Below are 27,547 nucleotides of genomic sequence, written 5' to 3' on the forward strand. Positions count from 1 at the left end.
CAAAACTTTTTGACGGTTTAAAAGTCCATGACTTAAAAAAATGGAATACAAAGATTAGCAATTAACAGTGGTGACAGCTGGAGGTGTCCTGAGAACAGTTTTACAGGCTTCTCTTTTACTATTACGGCTTATGGGAAAAATGCTTTCTGGGCCCCATGGGATTTTTTGTTGCAATACCGCGAGTGGCCACTGGAAAAAATCGGCGTGCCTGCTGAGAGGCGTCGTCATATCCAGGTTATATTATAGATCCATGATTGTACGGTGGTCGTCGGTGATCGATTCTGCGCAGGCCTGGCTCATCTCGAACGAGCCTATTATTTCTGTGACTTGTATTTTCTTTGACGGCGGCTGGAAACTGTCCGACTTGACTGCAGCTTGTTGTCAGCGCCCCCTGCTGCTGCCGCCTGGTCTCGTCCACCTTCCAGGCGAGGCGCAGTTCATCTCCAACGAGCCTAATGAAAGCGATAATGGCTGTGTCCAAATTCAGGGGCTGCAGCCTTCGCGGTCCACGAGGGCCGGGTCCTTCGGACAGGTCTTTGAACGCCTCGTCCACCGTTGTTAAAGACGGTCTAGCCTTCGGAGTATTTCCTGGTTGGCCACCAGATGTTCCCGCCCCTTACCCTTACGTCACGGTTGTGAATGAAGAGATGCATTAAAGTCTGTTTTGGTTCAAATCTATCAAACGTGTACATTTATTTGTGTGTGTACAAAAATTAACAACAAAATGTGTCAAATCTAAATTGAATCATCAACATTACAAAATAAACATTAACCCATTAGTGAATAACAACTATATTTACCACAGCATCACCAGCGTCACGTGTTTTAACTGAAAGTTGAAATTTGGAGGTTTTGAAGTTTAACATATCTGGCGTTGGATGTTACATGACTAAAAACCGAGTATAAACCCATTACTTAAATTTGAATGTCATGTCTGCGCCACTTGATGTCGCCATTTTCTCTTGCTTCCTCTTCTGTTTCGCGACTGAGCAGCGGCGCGCAAAGGATCTTGGGATATGTGAGGCCGCGAAGGATAGTAGCGATGCGTCCTCTGAAAAGAGGGAAGGCCAGGCTGCGTTTGTGGGCTGCGTTTGAAGCAGCCTCTGAATTTGGACAGCCTTCGCGCAGTGTTGTGACGTAATTGGCCTTCAAATGCACTTCGTGGGCTGCAGCCCCTGAATTTGGACACAGCCACACACACACACACACACACATAAACTCAGAGGGGAGGAGCAGCTCAGTGTAACCTGAGAGGGCAGCTCAAAGTGAAAGTGTTCAGTCTGCTCAGACTCCATTTTAAGACGACGCAGCTGAAAGAAGAAAACTGAAGTCTGAGGCAGGTGAGTGTTAAAACAACATTTTATTGTTTCCTGTCAAAGTCTGTGAGTCCGTTTGTCTCTGTGGACTGTAGAGGACACACATGTTAGAATAAAGTCAACACTTAGATTCTTCTGTGGACACAAAGTCCTGATAGGCTGAATAACACACATTCAAACTGCTGTAACTAAAGACGAGGAGCCCAGAGGGGAAGACCAGAACCCTGACCCGCTCTGTGGTGCTGTACACTGTGTGTGTGTGTGTGTGTGTGTGTGTGTGTGTGTGTGTGTGTGACTTCCTGTTCTCTCTTCCTGCGTCACTGTTGAACAAACTTGTTCCTGGTTCTTGTGTTCTGAGCTCACAGTTCATGTTTCACCTCTCAGACCTGAAGATGAGTGTTTGTGTGGAGGAAGAGGAGGACCGAGCAGAGTCTCCAGGATCCATCTGTCCCTCTATGAAGAGTGACTGGTCCAAAGATCAACCTCCAGACTTCAGTACTGAACCTGGACCATCAGACACAAAGTAAGACAGCTGATACTAACTCATTTATATGACTCATTTTTCAGTGATGATCACATGTTTGTTTAGTTGATTTTGTGTTCATGTCTTCAAATTTCCACTAAAATGTCTTTTGTGTCCATGTTGAAGACTCTTGACGCCTCATGTTCCTCTGTGTGTCTGCTATAAATCTGTAATCTGATCTAAGAGGACAAACAGAAACTTTAAACCTCCTTTTTATGGACAGCAGCAGCAGTTTGTGTATGTAGAGCTTCTTAAATCACTTTATTGATGAAGGATTCATGTGATGTGAATAAAAACATGTTGGTGTTTGCAGAGTTCAGTCCAGCAGACAGAGAGCAGAGTCTCCAGGATCCATCTGTCCCTCTATGAAGAGTGACTGGTCCAAAGAAGAACCTATATACTTCAGTACTGAACCTGGACCATCAGACACAAAGTAAGAGGACTGAGACGGACTCATTGAGTGTCTGCTGGTAATGTTTTGCTGTAGAGTAACATCAGGCTCCAGGACTGAAGACACACTAACAGAAACTCTTTGAAAGTCTCCTGAACACTAACATGTCTGAACTCAGTCAGATCCTGGAGGACACTAACACATCTCACCAGGATGAAATAGATTGGTGTCACCATGACGTGTTTTTGTAGGCTGACCCTGAAGTTAGCATCGCTCTGGCTCCCTCCACAAAAAGCCTGAGAGATGTTTGAGTTGGATTTTGGATTATTGCAGAAAATAATGTCTGTGACAAACCCAAGTTTATGATACTGACACGTTTTGTTCTGAGAGATAATCTTCACACATCATTTTCACGACAGACTAAATGCTGAATTCAAGCTGAAAAGTATCGACACTTTGACTTTTCTCTGTGACCGTCTGAGCTTCTCAACAGTGTCGACCAGATCTTGATGTTTCTAACAACAATCATCAAATCATTGTAGTTATAAAGAAATGTGTTCACAGAGAGAGGAAGAGGAGTCATGTCTCTGTGAAGAAGCAGCCCACCTGCTGTGTTCGGTGTCAGGACGTCCTGAAGGATCCGGTCTCTACCAGCTGTGGACACTGGTTCTGCAGACGCTGCATCACCTCAGACTGGGACCAGTCTGCTTCACCAGGAGACTCCTCCTGTCCCCAGTGTGGAGGTGAGACCCAGAACAACAGCTGGACTGTGGACAGACAGTCAGAGACAAACTGTACCGAGTCAGACTGAACATCTGAACATGTTAAAGCCACATTATGTAGAAATTGTCATGTTGTGTGATTTGGCGCCCCCCACAGTTTGTGAGTGCAACACCACTGTAGTAAAAACAAATCCCAGGTGTGTAACAGTTTGTCAGACGTAATTTAGGTGCTGACTACAAACACAACTCATGACATCATCACAAGGTTACGTGTTGAAGTCAACACGTATGTAAGGCTGCGATCCTACAAGTGACAGAGACACCGTTCACCTGTTACAACACACTGGACCATCAACACGACTCTGAAGCTGCTACTTTAACCTCACAAAGTTACATCATGTTGCTTTAAACATCTCACCTTCTACATGTCACTACATTTATTTAGAGACTCAGGAGGCATCAGACCAACACCAGGACAAATTACTAGATTGTCTCGATGACACACAAAGTCAATGAAAAGACCTGAAGACACTCAAACTTTATATATTCTGATACTGATGATTGTTATTGATCATGAAAATAATCCACAGATTGTCAAAGTTTCTCCAACATTTGTCTCTTTTCAGTGAATGTTGGTCTTCAGGAGGTTTTAGATGAACACAAGATCAGTCTGAGGAGGAGATGTGAACGTGTGACTGAAGGAAGTGATGGAACAGGAAGTGATGGAACAGGAAGTGATGGAACAGGAAGTGGAACCCTCCTCAACAGGATCTACACTGAGCTCTACATCACAGAGGGACAGAGTGAAGAGGTTAATACCCAACATGAGGTGAGGCAGCTGGAGACAGTTTCCAAGATGGAGGCCCTCCATGACGATCCAATCAGGTGCTGCGACATCTTTAAAGCCTCACCTGGCCAACAGAGACGCATCAGAGTGGTTCTGACCAACGGCGTCGCTGGAGTTGGAAAAACCTTCTCGGTGCAGAAGTTCACTCTGGACTGGGCCGAGGGCTCCGAAAACCAAGATGTCCGTCTGCTGGTTCTGCTCTCGTTCAGGGAGCTGAACCTGATCAGAGATGAGCAGTACAGTCTTCTCAGGCTGCTCCATGTTTTCCATCCAACATTACAGAAGGTGACAGCAGAGAAGCTCGCTGGCTGTAAACTTCTGTTCATCTTTGACGGCCTGGATGAAAGCAGACTTTCACTGGATTTCAAGAACCATGAGGTCGTGTCTGATGTCACACAGAAGTCATCAGTCAGCGCGCTGCTGACAAACCTCATCGAGGGGAAGCTGCTTCCCTCGGCTCTCGTCTGGATAACTTCCCGACCTGCAGCGGCCAATCAGATCCCTCCTTCACGTGTCGACAGGGTAACAGAAGTACGAGGCTTCACTGACGCCCAGAAGGAGGAGTACTTCAGGAGGAGGTTCAGTGATGAAGATCTGTCCAGCAGAATCATCTCACACATCAAGACCTCCAGGAGCCTCCACATCATGTGTCTGATCCCAGTCTTCTGCTGGATCACTGCTACAGTTCTGGAGCACATGTTGACTACAGACCAGAGAGGAGAGCTGCCCAAGACCCTGACTGACATGTACTCACACTTCCTGCTGGTTCAGACAAAGAGGAAGAAGCAGAAGTACGATGAGGGACGTGAGACGAGTCCACAGGAGCTGACGGAGGCTGACAGGGAAGTTCTTCTGAAGCTGGGGAGGCTGGCGTTTGAACATCTGGAGACAGGAAACATCATGTTCTACCAAGAAGACCTGGAGCGGTGTGGTCTTGATGTCACAGAGGCCTCGGTGTACTCAGGAGTTTGTACAGAGATCTTCAGAAGAGAGAGTGTGATCTTCCAGAAAACAGTCTACTGCTTTGTTCATCTGAGCGTTCAGGAGTTTCTGGCTGCAGTCTACATGTTCCACTGTCACACCAACAGGAACACAGAGGTGGTGGAGGACTTCCTGAGAGGTTGGAGGTATATCAGTGACTCATCCCTGGATGACTTCCTGTGGAGCGCCATGGAGATGTCCCTGAGGAGTAAAAATGGCCACCTGGATCTGTTTGTTCGCTTCCTTCATGGCCTCTCTCTGAAGTCCAACCAAAGACTCTTAGCAGGCCTGCTGGGTCAGACAGACAACAGTCCAGGAATCATCCAGAGAGCCATCAACAACCTGAAGGAGATGCTGGGTCAGACAGACAACAGGCCAGAAATCATCCAGAGAGCCATCAACAACCTGAAGGAGATGAACAGTGATGAGATCTCTCCTGACAGAAGCATCAACATCTTCCACTGTCTGATGGAGATGAACGACCACTCAGTCCATCAGGAGATTCAAAAGTTCCTGAAGTCAGAGAACAGATCAGAGAAGGAACTCTCTGTGATCCACTGCTCAGCTCTGGCCTACATGCTGCAGATGTCAGAGGAGGTTCTGGATGAGTTGGACCTGTACAAGTACAACACATCTCTTCAGGGACGACAGAGACTGATTCCAGCTGTGAGGAACTGCAGAAAGTTTGTGTAAGTCCAGATGTGTTAAACATTATAAAGTGAGGTGAAGCTGAAGCCTTCAGTATTAAAGATCAACACTTTACACACATGAATAATATAAAAGCTCGACACTATACACGTTTACCAAAACAAGTATTAAACCTGCTGATTGAATCAATGATCATCACCAAGCTCAGAGTAGAAATGACATGAAGTCGTCTTGTTTCCAAAACATTCAGCTCCTAAAATGATAATGACACAATGTTTAGTTGTAATTCTTGTGTTTGTGCAGTGGGAGGCATTAAATGAATGAAATGGGAGATGAAAAGCAGCGACAGAATAAAATGCATCAAAGACTGAGACAATACACACAAACACATAACTGAGTAAATACATACGAGTGCAGTTACAACCTACAGTGACTTCACAGTTCACTGATCATCATGTGAACATGAAGCTGAACCAATATAAATCACAGCAGCCTGTAAACTAACATCTGACACGTTCACGTCTCACTTATTTCAACACTTTTGTCCTAAACTGTCATTTCTGCTTCATTATTTCCCTCAAGGACACTTCAACATGTGTTTCTGTTTATTTATATGGCACTTTAAAAGCAGTAACATCAGTTCTCTTTCCTAATATTTCATTCGATGTCTCACTATGGGATGCACGCCCCGCTGCAGACCTCAGAAGCATTAATCTCATTACGCCAATCCTGATTGGCTGGTGAACGTGTCCATCCACCTCAGGTAGCTCCACCTGCCTTAAATAGCGCATGCGGACGGCACCACGTCATTCAAACACCTCTTCTCACTCGGAGCATACCTCTCGTCTAGGGCTAGCTAGCTAAACTGTTCACAGACGGGTCTTATTTAGTTTCTGTTGCCGGGCGCTACTAGTCTTGGTTATATTTTTGCTTCGTTGATCACACCAGATCGAACCCAGTGCTTTCCTTGCCCTCCACGGCTTGATCAGCTCTGTCCTCGACGCCCCACCACGGCTGCTTGAGCGCCGAGCCTTAGCACACCAGCTAATCTCTCGGCTCCTCCACGGTTAACACACCAGCTAACTACCTCGACTCCTTGCCTGCACACCAGCTCGCGAGGAATGGAGGCTAGATCCCCTCACACCAGAGGGCACGGAGACTCTGGGGCCCGACTCTGTCGTTGCAGGAGTAAGAACTCGAGTATGGATCCACACCAGGTCTGCTCGAGCTGCCTGGCTATCGATGTCCCCGGCTCCTGTCAACACTGTGCGGTCTTCACCGCCAAGAGTCTCCGCAGATGGCTAGCCCGCCAAGCTAGTTTGTCTGGGCCTGACCCCTGCCTCCCTTCTGCCGACGATGCCGTCGGAGCCGGAGAGGAGATGGAGGTTGCTGCGGTGGCGACACCGGTGGCTAGCGTCAGCTGGGGCTCCCAGCTCGACCTAGCCGCGGATCCCCCGCAGGAGGAAGACGTCCTGGAATTGGACTATGGGAACGATGAAGATGGCACCTCGGAACTCCTCGTTTCAGAGGATGAAGAAGAGGACGACGTCTTCATCACTCCGGCCCAGGCTGCGCAGCCCGCGGCCTTCGTCACCTCTCGGGATGGAGATGAGAGTGGCACACCAGCTCGGACATGCTCGACGTGTGCCAACGTGCCACTGCCTGGCTGGCCATCCCCTGGCCCGCTGTTGTAGCTGAGACCGCCAGGTCCCGCTATGAGGGGAAGAGATTGCCCTTGGCCAAGAGTGCGACGAGGCAGCTTCTCCCCGTCTTCCCAGAGCTGCTGGATGAGGTGGCGCGCTCATGGAGAGACCGCTCTTACAGCAGCAGGAGCCCGATTCCCAGAGCCTCGTCCCTCGACTGTGAGGCAATGGAGAGCCTGGGTCTGCTCCGCATGCCTCCGATAGAGCCACTCATTGCAGCACACCTTCACCCTCGTCTGTCAGCGGTGTCCTCCCGGAGCCCCAGCCTGCCATCCAAGTCTGACCAGGATGGGTTGGGGGTGGGGGGTGAGCAGTATTCGCCCTATCCTGGATCTACGTGCTCTGAACAAATATCTCAGGAATTACAGGTTCAGGATGCTTACACATGCATCCCTGCTGCACCTTGCGTGACAGAATGATTGGTTCACTTCTGTCGATTTGAAAGACGCTTATTTACATATCCTGATCTATCGTCCCCACAGAAAGTATCTGAGATTCGCTTTCCAGGGGATCTGTTACGAGTACCGCATGCTCCATTTTGGTCTGTCTTTAAGCCTGAGGGTGTTTGTGTGGTTCACGGAAGCGGCAAAAGCACCGCTGAGATGGCAGGGCATCCACTTGGCCACATATGTGGACGATTGGCTGCTGTTGGCACAGTTGGAGCAGGAGGCCAGGGCGCACACGTGTATTGTCATGCGACACCTGTTCGATCTGGGTTTCGTGATAAACGCAGAAAAGAGCAGGCTGTCCCCAGCACAGGCCATAATCTTTCTGGGTTTATCCCTGGACTCGGTGACTTTCTCTCGACGGAACGCGTGAAAACCTTAAGGGCATGTCTCGTGCTCTTCCAGCCAGGCAAGTCTGTTCAATACAGACTGCGCCTCCGCTTACTCGGGCTGATGGCGTCTGCCATCCTCGTAGTCCATCTCAGTCGCCTCCACATGAGGGAATTCCAGCTTTGGGTGGCCTCATGCGGGCTGGATACCGTGCGTCATGGCGCACAGAGAGTGCTGGTTACGCCGGGGTGCGCCAGGGCGCTGCGCCACTGGCTCGTCCCGCCCTTTCTGATGCACGGGGTGCCCATGGGCTCCGTTCTGTTCAGGAAGGTGGTCACTAAGGACGCCAGCCTGACGGGTTGGGGCGGAATTTATGAGGGCCGGTCTGTGAGGGGCCACTGGAGTGTGGACCTCCAGCGGTCTCACATAGATTTTCTGGAACTGTCAGCGGTGTTCCTCTCCCTGAAGCATTTCCTCCCATCTCTCATGGGTCATCATGTCCTGGTGAGGACGGACAATACGACGGTGGTGGCGTACGTCAACCGTCAGGGGGGGTTGCGCTCCCGTCAGTTGTACATACTGGCACGCAAACTGATCCTGTGGAGCTGCGGTCGTCTCCTCTCCCTGAGAGCGACGCACATCCCAGGAGCCCTGAACACAGGCGCGGACCTGTTGTCAAGGGGCTCGCTACTTTACGGGGAGTGGACCCTACACCCGAAGATTGTGGGACAGATATGGGCCCATTACGGTCGAGAGAAAATGCGCAGTGCGCGCGGTTATACTCCCTGCGCAGCATGGATGCTCCCCTCGGCGTAGACGCACTAGCACAGACCTGGCCACAAGAGCTTCTGTATGCGTTCCCCCCCTGGCCTTGGTACCCCCACACTCTGTCCAGAGTGAGGGAAGACGGCCATGCACTGATTTTGATAGCTCCGCATTGGCCTGCGATGCACTGGCTGGCGGAGATATATCGGTTGCTGTGCGCTGAGCCCTGGCATCTCCCGCTGCGCAGGGACCTGCTGTCGCGGGGTGGAGGGACGGTTTTCCACCCACACCCAGATCGCCTGGCGCTGTGGGCTTGGCCCCTGAGTGGCTCAACCTGTCAGCTAGAATCAGAATCAGAATCAGAAACAGATTTATTGCCAAGAGGGATTTTACACCGACGAGGAATTTTTCTTGGTGAATAAGGTGCATGCATTGACGACGATAAACAAACAGTGACTATAATATATACAATATAAACAATATAAACACTATCAACACACAGAGGCAAAAAGTGTGGGATGGCTGATAAATAAAGACGGAAGATAAAATATAGAAGATATTAAAAATACAGGATGTGCAAATTCTGCATTAATGTAATGCAAAGATTCAAGGGCAGAGGCGGGTTTGAGTGCAGGAGTGCAAGAGTCAGTGTCAGTGTCAGTGGGGTTGAGGGACCCGGGACTTGTTGAGGATCCCAACTGCAGAGGGGAAAAAACTGTTCATGTGGCGGGCGGTTTTGGTCCTGATGGACCGCAGCCTCCTGCCAGAGGGGAGAGTGTCAAATAGTCTGTGACTGGGATGGGAGGGGTCGGCCACAATCCTACCTGCACGCCTCAGAGCCCTGGAGCTGTGCCGATCCTGAAGGGATGGGAGGTTGCAGCCAATCACCTTCTCAGCAGAGCGTATGATGCGCTACAGTCTGCTCTTGTCCTTGGCAGTGGCAGCAGCGTACCAGACGGTGATGGAGGAGGTGAGGATGGACTCGATGATGGCAGTGTAGAAGTGCACCATCATCATCTTTGGCAGGTTGAACTTCTTCAGCTGCTGCAGGAAGAACATCCTCTGTTGAGCTTTTTTGGTGAGGGATCTGATGTTCAGCTCCCATTTTAGGTCCTGGGTGATGATGGTGCCCAGGAAACGGCAGGACTCCACAGAGTTGACTGGGGAGCCACCCAGGTTGACGGAGGCGGGTGGGGCTGGGTTCTTCCTGAAGTTCACGACTATCTCCACTGTCTTTAGAGCATTAAGCTCCAGGTTGTTCTGGCTGCACCAGGTCACCAGATGGTCAATCTCCCACCTGTAGGCGGACTCATCCCCGCCAGAGATGAGCCCAAAGAGCGTGGTGTTGTCCGCAAATTTCAGGAGCTTGACTGACTGGTGACGGGAGGTACAACCGTTGGTGTACAGGGAGAAGAGCAGGGGAGAAAGAACGCAGCCTTGCGGGGATCCGGTGCTGATGGTCTGGGATTCAGAGACATGTTTCCCCAGCTTCACGCGCTGCTTCCTGTCAGACAGGAAGTCTGTGATCCACCTGCAGGTGGAGTCAGGCACGTGGAGCTGGGAGAGCTTGTCCTGTAGCAAAGCTGGGAGGATAGTGTTAAAAGCAGAGCTGAAGTCCACAAACAGGATCCTGGCATATGTTCCTGGGGATTTCAGATGCTGGAGGGTGTAGTGCAGGGCCACATTTACTGCATCGTCTACAGACCTGTTGGCTCTGTAGGCGAACTGCAGTGGGTCCAGGAGTGGGTCGGTTAAGGATTTGAGGTGGGACAGCACAAGGCGCTCAAGCGACTTCATGACCACAGAGGTCAGGGCGACGGGTCTATAGTCATTCAGTCCTGTGGTCCTTGGCTTTTTGGGGATGGGGATGATGGTGGAGACTTTGAAGCAGGCTGGCACGTGACATATTTCCAGTGAGGTGTTGAAGATGTCCGTGAACACTGGAGACAGCTGGTCAGCGCAGTGCTTCAGGGTGGATGGAGAGACAGAGTCTGGTCCAGCTGCTTTGCGGGGGTTCTGTCTGTTGAAGAGCTTGTTGACGTCCCTCTCCTGCAGGCAGAGAGTCATCACTGTGGTTGAGGAGGGGGGGGGACCGAGAGGTGTGAAGTGGAGAGGCCCAGGGTCCTGCTGAGCTGGCAGTGGGGGGGTTGGTGCGATGGGAGAGGGTGTCGCGGGGGATGGTGTCAGGACTGTCCCTTTGTCTCTCAAAGCGACAGTAGAACTCATTCAGATCATTTGCAAGTTGCAGGTCGTTGATGGAGTGGGGGGGTTTAGGTTTGTAGTTTGTAATCTGTCTGAGCCCCTTCCAGACAGACCCAAAGTTGTTAGCTGAGAACTGGTGTTGGAGTTTCTCAGAGTACTTTTGTTTAGCTTCTCTCACCACCTTGCTAAAGCTGTACTTCGACCTCTTAAACCTGTCCCTGTACCCACTCCTGAACGCGTCCTCCTTTTGCAACCTTAGCTGTCTGAGTTTGGCTGTGAACCAGGGTTTGTCGTTGTTATAACTCACCCTGGTGAGTGATGGGATACAGCAGACTTCACAGAAGCTGATGTATGACGTCACAACCTCTGTATACTCGTCCAGACTGTTGTTGGCAGTCCTCAAAGCATCCCAGTCTATACAGTCCAAACTAGGGCTGCACAATTAATCGAATTTTAATCACAATCACGATTTTGGCTAGCACAATTAAATTAAGATGATCGTCGCGATATTAACATTTAAAAAGCGGGCTCTGTTGCATATCAAATCAAGCACTTTCTCAACCCAATAATCAGCCAACCACCAGGGGGCGAGAACTGCCTAAATAGCAAGCGAGTGCACCCTGCAGCAGCGGCAGTCTCAAATTATATTCAACAGTGTGAGAGAGAGACGCAATGTCGGAAGCAGACAGTATCAGTTGATCACAGCAATCAGTCCATCACTTCATCCGTGGACGTCAAGATGAGCAACTGGAAAGCCGCTGAGATCCAGGAGATGCTAGCGTCTCCTCGGTCTCTGTAGCTGACAGCTAGCGGACACAACCAAACAGCCAGTAGCTGCTGTCAGCTTGTTGTGTAGCGGCAAGCTACGAACGGTCGCTACTTTCAAATTAAAAGCCCCCCACTAAGAAACCAGTTCTAAAATCCAATGGTGTGCAATGTAAAGCTCTTATTTTGAAGACAAATTCGTTGTCACTGTTCACTGCCCAACTTCGTGCTTCACGTCACGTCACATGTTTACGCCTACGCCAGTGGCGGCTCTGAAGCCAACATGTTGACAGGCTGGTGTTTTTCTCCAAACATCTGTAGGCCTGTAGTATGTTCCTGTTCCTTGTAGAATGTGCCTTTTCTGCATAGGCTTCATTTTTTTCATTTGTTTGCACTTTATGATTGCACTCTGCAATGGCATATTTATTTTTTGCCCTCTGTCTTGGGTACATTTTATTTTATTATTTATGATTTATTATTATTTTAAGTTTCAATTTGAAGCCTTGTTCACATACGGTTTGTTCAAAAATAAAGTCCAATAAAAAGATATGTTTTACCTAACATAATGAATAATCGTGATTAATAATCGTGATTTCAATATTGATAAAAATAATCGTGATTATCATTTTGGCCATAATCGTGCAGCCCTAGTCCAAACACGCGTGCAGGTTCCCCACAGCTTCACTAGTCCACTGCTTTGATGTCCTCACAACAGGTTTGCAGAGCTTTAGTTTCTGCCTGTATGAGGGAATCAGGTGGACCATGACGTGGTCGGAGAGGCCCAGTGCAGAGCTGGGGACGGCGTGATATGCACCGCTGACTGTGGTGTAGCAGTGATCCAGAATATTGTTCTCTCTGGTCGGGCAATTAATGAACTGTTTGAATTTGGGTAGTTCATGGCTGAGGTTACTTTTGTTGAAGTCACCAAGCACAATCACCAAAGAGTCCGGGTTAGTCCGCTCCACACTCAGTATCTGGTCGGCTAGCATGCGCTGCGCCTCCTGCACATTAGCATGCGGTGGGATGTAAACACCGACCAGAATGAATGAAACTAACTCACGGGGGGAGTAGAAGGGTTTGCAGTTAATGAAGAGTGATTCCAGATGATGTGAACAGTGCTGTAGGATCACTGTCACGTCATTACACCAGCCACTGTTAGTGTAAAAACAGATACCTCCACCTTTAGCTTTACCGGAAAGTTCTGTGTCGCGATCCGAAGAGGTGCTTATCTTAAATAGCATTCGCTATTTAAGGCAGGTGGAGCTACCTGAGGCGGACGGACACGTTCACCAGCCAATCAGGATTGGCGTAATGAAATTAATGCGTCTGAGGTCTGCAGCGGGGCGTGCATCCCATAGTGAGACATCTCACTCATATTACTCAGAGAACCAGGGTTATGTAAATAACCTAAAGTTTGTTGGACACATAAAACAGCACAACAATGAAAGAGTCACAAGAAAAGTATTACAGGGACAATTACAGATGTAAATATAAAGACAGCAGCATGAAGAAAATGGACAAACACAAATATGTCAAACCAAAATCACACAAAGATGACATCATCACAATCAGCCGTTAAAAGCCGTTGTATACAGGTGTGTTTTGAGGGGATTTAAAATGGGGCACTGATTCAGCCCAGCTGATCTCCTCAGGCAGGTCAAAGTCTGGAGGCTCATGTGGAGCGGAGGAGCTCAAGTTTCAAACTACAAACCTTGTGATCAGTGACTGACCAGCTCAGCTGAACAACTGACCAGCTGAGCTACAGCTGCTCATGTTCATGTGCTTTTTGATGCAAAATGTATCCAGTCTGTTTTCAGAGTAAAGATTTTATCACATTTAAATGTTTTATTATCTGTATTCACAGACTGACTGTCTGTGGACTCTCAGAGACTCACTATGAAGTCGTCGCCTCAGCTCTGAAGTCCAACCCCTCACACCTGACACATCTGGACCTGACTTACAACAACCTGTATGATTCAGGAGTGAAGCGTCTGTGTCCTGGAGTGGAGAGTCCAAACTGTCGACTGGAGACTCTGAGGTCAGTTCATGTGTTTTTTCTCTGTTTATCCATCCATCCATTTTCTTCCGCTTATCCGGGGTCAGGTCGCGGGGGCAGCTGTCTGAGCAGGGACACCCAGACTTCCCTCTCCCCGGACACAGCTCCTCCGGGAGGATCCCAAGGCGGTCCCAGGCCAGCCGGGTGACTTAGTCACTCCAGCGTGTCCTGGGTCTTCCTCGGGGTCTCCTCCTCCCGGTGGGGCATGCCTGGAACACCTCCCGAGGGAGGCGTCCAGGGGGCATCTGATATAGATGCCCGAGCCACCTCAGCTGGCTCCTCTCGATGTGGAGGAGCTCCTCACCCTATCTCTAAGGGAGCGCCCCGCCACCCTGCGAAGGAAACTCATTTTGGCCGCTTGTATCCGGGATCTTATTCTTTTGGTCATGACCCAAAGTTCGTGACCATAGGTGAGGGTAGGAACGTAGATTGACCGGTAAATCGAGAGCTTCGCCTTTCGGCTCAGCTCTCTCTTCACCAGGACAGACCGAGACAACGACCGCATTACTGCGGCCGCCGCACCGATCCGCCTGTCAATCTCACACTCCATCCTTCCCTCACTCGTGAACAAGACCCCAAGATACTTGAACTCCTCTTGTGAGACAGAGCTGCTCGTTTGTGCTGAAGGTGGATCGATGGTGCAGAACGTTTCTGTTTGGTCGTTGAAGTCTGTCGTGTGATTAAAATGGCGTCCCAGGCTGCTTAGAGTCCGTACATCCAACAACAAGTCCCACAATTCCTCGGGAACAATCCCATAATTCCTCTGCAGCGTCCTTCACGTCATTTCCTCAGCGAGTAGGATGAGATGGATCGGTGCTGGAGCTCTGAAGTAATTCTTCTCAGTAACTGTGGTCAGTTGTGCACCAGAGGCAGCTTCAGAGGTCACCTGGCTCTCATGCTCACTGTGCATCAGCGGACAGAAGCAGGATGTTGGACTCACTTCTGTTTCAAATCCACTGAACTGGTTTTCTTTGAGAGCTGCTGGTTGGATATTTGTAGAAGAAGCTCAGTGGTACGACGTGTTGTCTGAACACATCTGGAGCTCAAAGTGTTCACAGCTGGTCCAAACAGCCGAAGGTGGAGTGAAGAGCTGCTGGAGACACAACGATGGTTTCAATGTGGAGAAAAGGTGTCACATGTTCAGACAGTCTCTCCTGAAGACATTCAGTGTTTCACTCAGTTGTTCATATGAACAGTGACAGAAATAGTTGTGGGACAAACGAACAAAGAGCTGAGAGAGAAGTTCAAACCCTGCCTCCTTTCCCACCTGCACTCAGGTGACCAATCACACAGCGAGGTGTGTGTTAATGTTGTGTTGTTGGTTTAAAGTGACAGACACTGTTGGACACAGAGCGTCCTAGTCTGACATCAGAAAGGTGTGGCCCCACTCACATTTAAATCTCTGAATAGAAAGTGTTGAATCTTTGATGATGTTAAAGTCACGCTGGACAAAAGACACATGAATGTAACTTAATGTCCTCTCTGATTGGACACACTGCACGTGTTGACTGTCTGAACCTCTGAAGACAAACTTTATAACATTGAACATATCACACTGCTGACGGAGTCACAACGTCTTTATTGAAGCAGCAGCACGTTGTCATTAATATTAATGAGAGCTCTGGTTCACTTTGTGTATCTGACAGTGTTGAACCTGCAGCTGTTGGGTTCAGGTGTTTGGAGCTTCATTTTCTAAACGTGTTCAGCTCTGAACAGATTAAACTCTGAATGATTTCAAGCAGGAACATTGTCTTCTAAACTCACTTCATTTATTCTTTATTCAGATTGATGAACTGCAGTTTGTCAGAGATCAGCTGTGCTTCTCTGGCCTCAGCTCTGAAGTCCAACCCCTCCCACCTGAGAGAGCTGGACCTGAGCTACAACAAGCTGAAGGATTCAGGAGTGAAGCTGCTGTGTGATTTTCTGCAGAGTCCAAACTGTCGACTGGAGACTCTGAGGTCAGTTCACTGACTCTGTTACTGTTGTACATCTTAAATGTTTAATCAATAATTAAAGCTGATTAATGTTCAAACATAACTTTGTAAACATCCTTTTGTTTGATCTAACACAAGAATGTCTCAGTTTGTCACATTTGTCACATTTAAACCTGAACACATCTGATTGGATCATAAATTGATTTTTATCTTCATCATTTATTCTTTATTCAGATTGGAGAGCTGCAGTTTGTCAGAGATCAGCTGTGCTTCTCTGGCCTCAGCTCTGAAGTCCAACCCCTCCCACCTGAGAGAGCTGGACCTGAGTCTCAACAAGCTGCAGGATTCAGGAGTGAAGCTGCTGTCTGACCTGAAGGACAGTCCACACTGTCGACTGGAGACTCTGAGGTCAGTAGAGGGTTGGAGTCAGTCCACGCTGGTTTCAGCAGTATTGTACTGAACACAGTCAGTATCAAAGTAAAGATCCAGTATTTCCTGTTTTCCTCAGTGAAGCTGTGAGAGGAGAACGGTGACAGGCTTCATGATTGGACAGAAAGACAGAGAGAGAACAGTCAGCCAATCAGACGAGCCAGAAGCTTGTTGTGATCTGGTGTTGAGTTGATGTGAAGACGACTGTTGTTGTTGTGTTCATGTCTACAGGAAGTAAAGCTGGATCACAGCTGACAGCATCACAGGATGTGTAGAGACAGTCGTCCTCATTCATCAAACGTGATCTCTCTCAAACACTAAAGAACTGATCAGCTGATCTGTGTCACAGCTCTCAGGTCTACGGTGGCCCTGAAGGTCAAAACACAACAACATTTCACAAACATCAAAGTGTCCACAGGGACTCTGGTTCTGTCCAATTACAAACAAGAACGCTGTCCCACCTTTTCTGTGATGTGAGATGTTGATGTGTTTGGACCTTCAGGGCCACCGTACAGATCAGTCTGACTGAAGCCTGCAGATCACTGCTCTGATTTCAGAGAACCATCATTACATTTAGTAACCATGTGGTGTTTGTACAGAGCAGAAGCTGTGCTGAAGTCCAGTAACCACAGCTGATGTTGGACTGTCAGTCTGTGTGTGAACATGTAGGAGCTTTAACATCATATATTCATCTGTCCATCTGTCTTTTGTTTGCTCCACACATTTTACAACAGACTCCATATTTACATATTTGTAATGTTTCAAAGCAGATGAAATATTCAGGTGTGACTGAGACTCTGGTTTTTAACAGCAGTCAATCATCATCACAGTGTTTCTGCAGTGATGATGCGTTCAGGGACTCTCTGCACTTTATTTCACTGTGTACTTGAGTGAAACCTGCAGAGTAAACCTGTGAGCTTCACTCCAACACGTTAACATGAGAGCTGAAAGGAAGCTGGCTACGCTACACAGCCGCTCCACTTGTGGTCTGAACAGGACTGAAGTCCTGCTGGTCTTTATATCACTGACTGACAGCTGATGGAGGGAGTCTCTGTCAACACTCATGTATCTGCTGCTCTCTCTGCTTCTCTCATCAGGTGGAAGTCTTCTCAGTGGTGACAGGTGGAGGTGTTGAGAGGATCAGCTGTGTCCTGATGATCCAGAGAGGTTGAAGCAGCACCATCAGCTGGTGGGTGGAGAGGCTCTGACTGGGCCGTGTTACTGGGAGGTGGAGTGGAGAGGAGAGCTTCATCCAGCAGTGACTGACGGACCGATCACAACAAGTGGAGATGACTGTCAGTGCTGCAGTCTGAACTGCTCTGAGATCAGCTCCACTGTCACCAAGTCCAGCATCCAGCTCCATGTGTTGGGGCCACTGACTGCCCTCCCTACTGCCCCCTGGATGTAACAAGAACAGAAACAAATCCATCCAGTCCAAACAGACATTCAGAACCAGAACCAGAACATGTTTATACTTTTCAAATATATATTTAATGAGCTATTTTCACACATTACAGTTAAACCTCAGTATCTGTGTGTCACTTGTGTCGCCTGACGTTGTACTTGTACTGGTTTGTACAACAATGTTCAAACCAGAGAAATCCTCAAGTTTACTGAAGGTGATGGTGTGTTTTTAACACACGTGAGCGCTTTATTCATAAACTGTTGGACATTTAATGATGTATTTTATGTGGTAGAGCAGAGCGTGTAGATGTCTTCAGCCTGTGGTAACCACACACCTTATTTCAGGCTTTTAACTGAAAACACATTCAACAACTCGTCAACTTTGAGACGAGGGAAGCAGATGTGCACAAATGCAAACTGATTTCCAGGTTTTAGGACTCGTTACTTCACCACTCCATTAACAACTTCATGCTTTTAAAGTTAAACTGCATTAATTCAGTTGTGCCTCATAACTGAGTGTATTAACAGCCTGACAGATATGACGGCTGTCAGCGACGGAGGAAGTATTCAGATCCTTTACTCAAGTAAAAGTACTGATACAGCTCTGTAAAAACAAAAGACCCGCTTCAAAGTTAAAGTCGATTTAATTTTAAATTGAAAGTATATCAGTTTAATCAGGAAATGTACTTAAAGTCTACAAAATAAAAGAAATTATAGCTGCTGGCAGCGATGGGTCGGGTCCGGGCTATTTTTGGCAAATTTAGGCAATTCTGAGCAACAAACAGGTGAATATGAAGACAAGACAGTTGACAACAATGTTCATTTTGGACCACTTGAGGCTTGAACCCACAACTTCTGTTACCAAAGACTGTCGTCTGTCGCTCTGAGCTAAACACAACAGTGGCTCCACACACTGAGTAAGCCATTCACTGTGCAGGCAGATTTGAAACCACTGTGAAAAATTCAGTTGTCAAGACAAAAATCTGAAAATACACATATTGCAGCATGGAGATGTTGGTCATTTTAAAAATTATTGATTTGCTCCATAAGTGAATAACTGATGTTTAGCGATGTCATTATTGACTCATTGACTCCAGTTGTTCACATGAAAGGAAAATTTAAAATGCTGTGAAAAATTCAGTTTTTGAGGCTCAATTTGTGATAAATCAAAGGAGGAGAGAGGAAATAGGTTTAAGTTTTACAGTTTTTGAAAAATAACGTGTACTTCATAATTTTTAACAGGTTTAAATGTACAAAAGTTTCTTCAATATTGAGGCTTCAGTTTGATGAAAGTTCAGTAGGTTGATTTGTTATGAATTTTCAAAGGTTTGAACTTTAGACGCTTGCTGTAGCACCACCATCAGGACTATTGGCTTGGGTTTACAGCTGAGGTAATCTGGCATGAGACTGGACCTTTGTGAAAAACTTGGTTAGCTTTCGTCCATGGTCCAGTCCAAGCTATTTGTTTTTATTTAATTTAGAGGCTTGCTGTGATGCTACCATCAGGACAATTGTCTTGTGTTTCATGTTGAGGACATCTGATATTTTGATCTGTCATCATCATCCTTGCTGGGTCTTGAACCCACAACCACTGCCAAACAGCACCAGCTCCTAACTCACTGAGTTAAATGGCTGGAAGTGAGACCTGCTGTGTAGCTTCATGTGTCGACTCAGGGAGTCACTGTCCGGGCAGCTGTTGTCAAGGCAGATTTCAAAAATGGTCAAAATGTCAGAAATTCTATTGCCTGAACAAAAATCTGATAATACATAAATTGCATCTTGACAGCATGGAGATGTTGGTGATTTGTTTTTAACTTCGGATCGATTACCAAAGAAAGACAAAATAATGAAGTCGTCCAAGACGAACGTGTGGAGACGATTCTGCTCCTGCAGGCAGTGAAATGAAACTTCATGGTATTTGATCTAAAACTGTATTTTAAAGAGTCTTTCCCTTCTCTGGATTAATGTAGTCCAGATCTGATGAGTCTAAGTTTAGTGGTTTTTGATCTGGACCTGGTCTCTTGTGGTCTCAATGTCAAAAAGCAGTGAAATTGCCCTTTTTTTTTTGTATTTTCACAAATATAATAGAGGTTTTTCGGTGAACAGAAGCTAAATGATGCAGTAAATATAAATAAAAGTCAGGATTATCACAGCCTGTGACGTCTCCTGTCATACTGGAGTGTTGGTTTCTTGAGACTTTTAATACTGAGCCAGCAGAACCAGAACAAACAGGCAGGAAATAAGACTGAGACTCAGTTTACCATCAGCAACGACAACAAGAGCAACATGCTGGAGGTTCAATGATCAAAGTTCAGGACTGTAAACCAGTTACAGACCGGTTCATTTCATCTCCCCATGTTCATGACGGGTTCCAGTCCATGAACTGGCCTGAACGTGACTGAACAGCGCCATCTACTGGTCAATAACAAGCTGTGAATCTGAGGCAAACTCCAGCGTCACCAGACTCCCTTAAGAAAGGCTCATTTTCTGGAGTCATCGCGTCAGGAGAAACTGTGTGAACTGTGTGAAATGCTGTGTACAACACATTCTGGACTGTTTGGACCTGCTTGTTAATTCGGCAAACGTTACACATGATTATAGTCTTTCTGTGATATCGTGTCGTCACTGAGATGTAGCTGTATATCTCCACAGAGACCCGATGACAAGAGGTCAGTCAGTCCCATGTGGAGACGCCTTTAATGCCGGTGTTAGTCATCTGTCTCCGCTCCTCAAGTCAGTCCCGGTTCCTTATTAGACCCACAAAGCTCAGAAGTCAGAACCCCGAGGAGCACCACTGATCATGTGACCCAGACTCATGAACAGGAAGGAGGCTGAAAGTGAAAGTGTTCAGTCCTCAGACTCCATTTTGAGAGAGAACAGACAGAAGAAGACGGAGCAGGAGAGCTAAAGTGTGAAGCAGGTGAGTTAAAACAACGTGTTTGTGATGTTACTGTGAGAGTGTGAGTCCGTTTGTCTCTGTGGACTGTAGAGGACACACATGCTAGAATAAAGTCAACACTTTGATTCTTCTGTGGACACAAAGTCCTGATAGGCTGAATAACACACATTCAAACTGCTGTAACTAAAGACGAGGAGCCCAGAGGGGAAGACCAGAACCCTGACCCGCTCTGTGGTGCTGTACACTGTGTGTGTGTGTGTGTGTGTGTGTGTGTGTGTGTGTTCTGAGCTCACAGTTCATGTTTCACCTCTCAGACCTGAAGATGAGTGTTTGTGTGGAGGAAGAGGAGGACCGAGCAGAGTCTCCAGGATCCATCTGTCCCTCTATGAAGAGTGACTGGTCCAAAGATCGTCCTCCAGTCTTCAGTACTGAACCTGGACCATCAGACACAAAGTAAGAGGACTGAGACGGACTCATTTATATGACTTTAACCGACATTAAACAGGAGAGCTCGCATCACAATCAGTGTGCGTTTACAGGACGAGCGTAACACCTGGGCTGATACCTGAGAACGTAGAAGAGCAGGTGCAGGTCCAGGAGGTCTGGAGCGAGGGCAGATGGTCCTCTAGATAAACCATCACGGATGATGTGGTTCTGTCGGACTCAGTAAAGTCTATGTGTGGGAAACACTATGTCATGTACATGAGAGAGAGAGAGAAACAGAGCAGCTCTGAAATATAAAATCAATATGTGACAGTTCTGACGTCGTGTCAAAAAAAAACTAAAACTGAAACTTTCCTTCCCACTGAACAAATATCTGAAAAGCTGAATGTTCTGGTTCCGGCCCGTCTGTTTGTCAGAGTTCTTGAGTTGCAGTTATGCTTCATTTCATAGTTGACGAGTCGTTTCATGAAGATCTACCACAATTATTGAACCTGACGAAGAAGAAGAGTTGAAATAACACCAGCAGACATGTTTATTACAGACTGATGCTGAATTCAAGCTGAAAAGTATCGACACTTTGACTTTTCTCTGTGACCGTCTGAGCTTCTCAACAGTGTCGACCAGATCTTGATGTTTTTAACAACAATCATCAAATCATTGTAGTTATAAAGAAATGTGTTCACAGAGAGAGGAAGAGGAGTCATGTCTCTGTGAAGAAGCAGCCCACCTGCTGTGTTCGGTGTCAGGACGTCCTGAAGGATCCGGTCTCTACCAGCTGTGGACACTGGTTCTGCAGACGCTGCATCACCTCAGACTGGGACCAGTCTGCTTCACCAGGAGACTCCTCCTGTCCCCAGTGTGGAGGTGAGACCCAGAACAACAGCTGGACTGTGGACAGACAGTCAGAGACAAACTGTACCGAGTCAGACTGAACATCTGAACATGTTAAAGCCACATTATGTAGAAATTGTCATGTTGTGTGATTTGGCGCCCCCCACAGTTTGTGAGTGCAACACCACTGTAGTAAAAACAAATCCCAGGTGTGTAACAGTTTGTCAGACGTAATTTAGGTGCTGACTACAAACACAACTCATGACATCATCACAATGTTGCGTGTTGAAGTCAACACGTATGTAAGGCTGCGATCCTACAAGTGACAGAGACACCGTTCACCTGTTACAACACACTGGACCATCAACACGACTCTGAAGCTGCTACTTTAACCTCACAAAGTTACATCATGTTGCTTTAAACATCTCAGCTTCTACATGTCACTACATTTATTTAGAGACTCAGGAGGCATCAGACCAACACCAGGACAAATTACTAGATTGTCTCGATGACACACAAAGTCAATGAAAAGACCTGAAGACACTCAAACTTTATATATTCTGATACTGATGATTGTTATTGATCATGAAAATAATCCACAGATTGTCAAAGTTTCTCCAACATTTGTCTCTTTTCAGTGAATGTTGGTCTTCAGGAGGTTTTAGATGAACACAAGATCAGTCTGAGGAGGAGATGTGAACGTGTGACTGAAGGAAGTGATGGAACAGGAAGTGATGGAACAGGAAGTGATGGAACAGGAAGTGATGGAACAGGAAGTGGAACCCTCCTCAACAGGATCTACACTGAGCTCTACATCACAGAGGGACAGAGTGAAGAGGTTAATACCCAACATGAGGTGAGGCAGCTGGAGACAGTTTCCAAGATGGAGGCCCTCCATGACGATCCAATCAGGTGCTGCGACATCTTTAAAGCCTCACCTGACCAACAGAGTGGTTCTGACCAACGGCGTCGCTGGAGTTGGAAAAACCTTCTCGGTGCAGAAGTTCACTCTGGACTGGGCCGAGGGCTCCGAAAACCAAGATGTCCGTCTGCTGGTTCTGCTCTCGTTCAGGGAGCTGAACCTGGTCAGAGATGAGCAGTACAGTCTTCTCAGGCTGCTCCATGTTTTCCATCCAACATTACAGAAGGTGACAGCAGAGAAGCTCGCTGGCTGTAAACTTCTGTTCATCTTTGACGGCCTGGATGAAAGCAGACTTTCACTGGATTTCAAGAACCATGAGGTCGTGTCTGATGTCACACAGAAGTCATCAGTCAGCGCGCTGCTGACAAACCTCATCGAGGGGAAGCTGCTTCCCTCGGCTCTCGTCTGGATAACTTCCCGACCTGCAGCGGCCAATCAGATCCCTCCTTCACGTGTTGACAGGGTAACAGAAGTACGAGGCTTCACTGACGCCCAGAAGGAGGAGTACTTCAGGAGGAGGTTCAGTGATGAAGATCTGTCCAGCAGAATCATCTCACACATCAAGAGCTCCAGGAGCCTCCACATCATGTGTCTGATCCCAGTCTTCTGCTGGATCACTGCTACAGTTCTGGAGCACATGTTGACTACAGACCAGAGAGGAGAGCTGCCCAAGACCCTGACTGACATGTACTCACACTTCCTGCTGGTTCAGACAAAGAGGAAGAAGCAGAAGTACGATGAGGGACGTGAGACGAGTCCACAGGAGCTGACGGAGGCTGACAGGGAAGTTCTTCTGAAGCTGGGGAGGCTGGCGTTTGAACATCTGAAGACAGGAAACATCATGTTCTACCAAGAAGACCTGGAGCGGTGTGGTCTTCATGTCACAGAGGCCTCGGTGTACTCAGGAGTTTGTACAGAGATCTTCAGAAGAGAGAGTGTGATCTTCCAGAAAACAGTCTACTGCTTTGTTCATCTGAGCGTTCAGGAGTTTCTGGCTGCAGTCTACATGTTCCACTGTCACACCAACAGGAACACAGAGGTGGTGGAGGACTTCCTGGGAGGTTGGAGGTATAACAGTGACTCATCCCTGGATGTTTTCCTGAGGAGAGCCATGGAGAAATCCCTCGACAGTAAAAATGGCCACCTGGACCTGTTTGTTCGCTTCCTTCATGGCCTCTCTCTGAAGTCCAACCAGAGACTCTTAGGAGGCCTGCTGGGTCAGACAGGCAACAGGCCAGAAATCATCCAGAGAGCCATGAAGAACCTGAAGGAGATGAACAGTGATAAGATCTCTCCTGACAGAAGCATCAACATCTTCCATTGTCTGACGGAGATGAACGACCACTCAGTCCATCAGGAGATCCAAGAGTTCCTGAAGTCAGAGAACAGATCAAAGAAGAAACTCTCTGAGATCCACTGCTCAGCTCTGGCCTACATGCTGCAGATGTCAGAGGAGGTTCTGGATGAGTTGGACCTGCAGAAGTACAACACATCTCTTCAGGGACGATGGAGACTGATTCCAGCTGTGAGGAACTGCAGAAAGTTTGTGTAAGTCCAGATGTGTTAAACATTATAAAGTGAGGTGAAGCTGAAGCCTTCAGTATTAAAGATCAACACTTTACACACATGAATAATATAAATGCTCGACACTATACACGTTTACCAAAACAAGTATTAAACCTGCTGATTGAATCAATGATCATCACCGAGCTCAGAGTAGAAATGACATGAAGTCGTCTTGTTTCCAAAACATTCAGCTCCTAAAATGATGATAACACAATGTTTAGTTGTAATTCTTGTGTTTGTGCAGTGGGAGGCATTAAATGAATGAAATGGGAGATGAAAAGCAGCGACAGAATAAAATGCATCAAAGACTGAGACAATACACACAAACACATAACTGAGTAAATACATACGAGTGCAGTTACAACCTACAGTGACTTCACAGTTCACTGATCATCATGTGAACATGAAGCTGAACCAATATAAATCACAGCAGCCTGTAAACTAACATCTGACACGTTCACGTCTCACTGATTTCAACACTTTTGTCCTAAACTGTCATTTCTGCTTCATTATTTCCCTCAAGGACACTTCAACATGTGTTTCTGTTGATTTATGTGGCACTTTAAAAGCAGTGACATCAGTTTGTTGGACACAAATAAAACAGCACAACAATGAAAGAGTCACAAGAAAAGTATTACAGGGACAATTACAGATATAAATATAAAGACAGCAGCATGAAGGAAACGGACAAACACAAACATGTCAAACCAAAATCACACAAAGATGACATCATCACAATCAGCCGTTAAAAGTTTTATACAGGTGTTTTTGAGGGGATTTAAAATGGGGCACTGATTCAGCCCAGCTGATCTCCTCAGGCAGGTCAAAGTCTGGAGGCTCATGTGGAGCGGAGGAGCTCAAGTTTCAAACTACAAACCTTGTGATCAGTGACTGACCAGCTCAGCTGAACAACTGACCAGCTGAGCTACAGCTGCTCATGTTCATGTGCTTTGTGATGCAAAATGTATCCAGTCTGTTTTCAGAGTAAAGACTCAGATTTTATCACATTTAAATGTTTTATTATCTGTATTCACAGACTGTTTAACTGTCGACTCTCAGAGACTCACTGTGAAGTCGTCGCCTCAGCTCTGAAGTCCAACCCCTCCCACCTGAGAGAGCTGGACCTGAGCTACAACAACCTGCAGGATTCAGCAGTGAAGTGTCTGTGTGCTGCACTGGAGAGTCCAAACTGTCGACTGGAGACTCTGAGGTCAGTTCATGTGTTTTTTCTCTGTTTATATTAAATTTAAATCTAGAACAGAAGTTTTAAATTTCCTTCAGTTCACACACACACACACACACACACACACACACACACACACACACACACACACACACTATACCTCCAGACCTGACTGAGATCAGCAGCATGTTATTAATCTGTGTTGATGTGAACAGGTGGGTGAATGTTGTGTTGACAGGATGATGTCACCATGACGATGATCCACAATAGGCAGGTGAAGCCACGCCCCCTCTGGTCGACCACCTGGGACCTGATTTCAGAAGAAATGACACAAATAATTTTCTGCTCTGGTTTGAATTGTGTCATGAATCTCACATATGATGTTTGTCAGTTTAAAAGAAACATTTTCTCCAGAAAGTCTCAGTTTGTCATCAAACTAATAAAATATAAGAGTGAAAATCTGTAATTATAAAGACGACACAGCCGACAGTGGTTAAGTGACGTCTGGTTTAACGCTGACTGAAACCTTGTAGAGTCGTCCTGAATATCAGCAGCTCACAGAACTGACCAACTCTCCTTTCACATAACTGCAGCTGTCAGTACGACCACACCTTCTTCTGTGTTGAGGCGGCGGCCATGTTGCTGCTGGTGACGTATGTTGAGTGAGACCAAGTAGTTCACTGAGCGCTTTAACACAAAACTACATGAGATTTGACTTTATTTACAACAAACAGACACTTTGTGACTGAAATAAGGTCCATGAGGTCCACCTGAAGGGGCGGGGCTTCCCCTCCCTATAGAGAGGTGTAGTCTGTAGTCCTACAGCCAGAAACCTGTTAGCATGTTAGCATGTTAGCACATCCTGTTACAGTCTGTGAGTCAGTTGAATGTGTCTTCAGTTAAATGTGTGAAATAAGGTGTGTGGTTACCACAGGCTGAACATATTTACACGTTTTGTTCTCCAACATAAAATCCATCATTAAATGTCCACAGTTTAATTATAAAGCTCTTCATGTGTTAAAAACTGTTAGCGGTTAGCGGCTAACAAGCGTCTGAATGAGACTACAGAGGTTGTCGGGGACATTAAACGTCCTCACAGCGAACACGGAGACTCGTCTCCTCACTAGTCCGTCTTTACAGGCCCACTTTAGTTACACACTGTTCTAACTGGTGGGAATTAAACAGTGTTGGACTCAAATATCAATGTATGGTAGAGAAGATGTGAGGATGTGAGAGGAGGGGAGATTCCCCTTCACCTGAGCTGTGGGGAGTTGTCAGGGACAGAACAGGTCAGGAGTTCATATGAGGATGATAACAGGAAGGCAGCTAGGAGGACACTTATTGTCCAGTCAAACATCAGAGGGTCGCTGCCTTGGGGAAGGCATGGGTAACACCTGTCATACAGTCTGTAACCACTGTTCTGCTGTGTAGAAGTCAAGACCACCTGCAGACTGCAGAGAGCGCTGTGGCTCTTCTCTCCATGCTGCATGCGTTAAACACAAACTGTCTCCTGTGTTTATCTGATCGCCTCTTCTGATTGGTCCTTTTAGAGACCGCCCATCAAACTATTCAGAACCAACATCGTCTGATAACAATCGGACCGCCCTTAATTAGGACACAGTGATGTTGAGCTGCACATTTAAACCTGAACACATCTGATTGGATCATAAATTGATTTTTATCTTCATCATTTATTCTTTATTCAGATTGAGGAGCTGCAGTTTGTCAGAGATCAGCTGTGCTTCTCTGGCCTCAGCTCTGAAGTCCAACCCCTCCCACCTGAGAGAGCTGGACCTGAGTAACAACAACCTGAGTGATTCAGACGTGAAGCCGCTGTCTGACCTGAAGGACAGTCCACACTGTCGACTGCAGACTCTGAGGTCAGTAGAGGGTTGGAGTCAGTCCACGCTGGTTTCAGCAGTATTGTACTGAACACAGTCAGTATCAAAGTAAAGATCCAGTATTTCCTGTTTTCCTCAGTGAAGCTGTGAGAGGAGAACGGTGACAGGCTTCATGATTGGACAGAAAGACAGAGAGAGAACAGTCAGCCAATCAGACGAGCCAGAAGCTTGTTGTGATCTGGTGTTGAGTTGATGTGAGGACGACTGTTGTTGTTGTGTTCATGTCTACAGGAAGTAAAGCTGGATCACAGCTGACAGCATCACAGGATGTGTAGAGACAGTCGTCCTCATTCATCAAACGTGATCTCTCTAAAACACTAAAGAACTGATCAGCTGATC

At 47.0% G+C, this 27,547-nt stretch overlaps 1 protein-coding gene across 5 annotated transcripts; it reads left to right on the forward strand.

Annotated features, from left to right (window-relative positions):
- Positions 1-953: 953 nt before the first annotated feature.
- LOC311252283 (protein NLRC3-like) lies at positions 954-27,369 on the forward strand (the record flags this gene model as incomplete). Of its 5 annotated transcripts, XM_084345314.1 has the most annotated exons (10): positions 1,365-1,839; positions 2,153-2,272; positions 2,795-2,973; positions 3,579-5,469; positions 13,504-13,677; positions 15,480-15,653; positions 15,864-16,037; positions 25,161-25,334; positions 27,014-27,187; positions 27,288-27,369. In XM_084345314.1, the coding sequence occupies exons 1-10, from the start codon at positions 1,685-1,687 to the stop codon at positions 27,310-27,312; spliced, it is 3,240 nt and encodes a 1,079-aa protein (XP_084201440.1). In that variant the 5' UTR covers positions 1,365-1,684. The 5 variants fall into 5 exon arrangements, with proteins under 5 accessions (XP_084201436.1, XP_084201440.1, XP_084201438.1 ...); XM_084345310.1 differs by lacking the exons at positions 25,161-25,334; positions 27,014-27,187; positions 27,288-27,369 and adding an exon at positions 954-1,340 and having other exon boundaries at positions 1,701-1,839; positions 15,864-16,089; XM_084345312.1 differs by lacking the exons at positions 25,161-25,334; positions 27,014-27,187; positions 27,288-27,369 and adding an exon at positions 17,156-19,709.
- Positions 27,370-27,547: the final 178 nt, after the last annotated feature.

Source organism: Pagrus pagrus (assembly GCF_965226575.1).
Source record: "Pagrus pagrus genome assembly, chromosome: 23".
NCBI classification, from domain to species: domain Eukaryota; kingdom Metazoa; phylum Chordata; class Actinopteri; order Spariformes; family Sparidae; genus Pagrus; species Pagrus pagrus.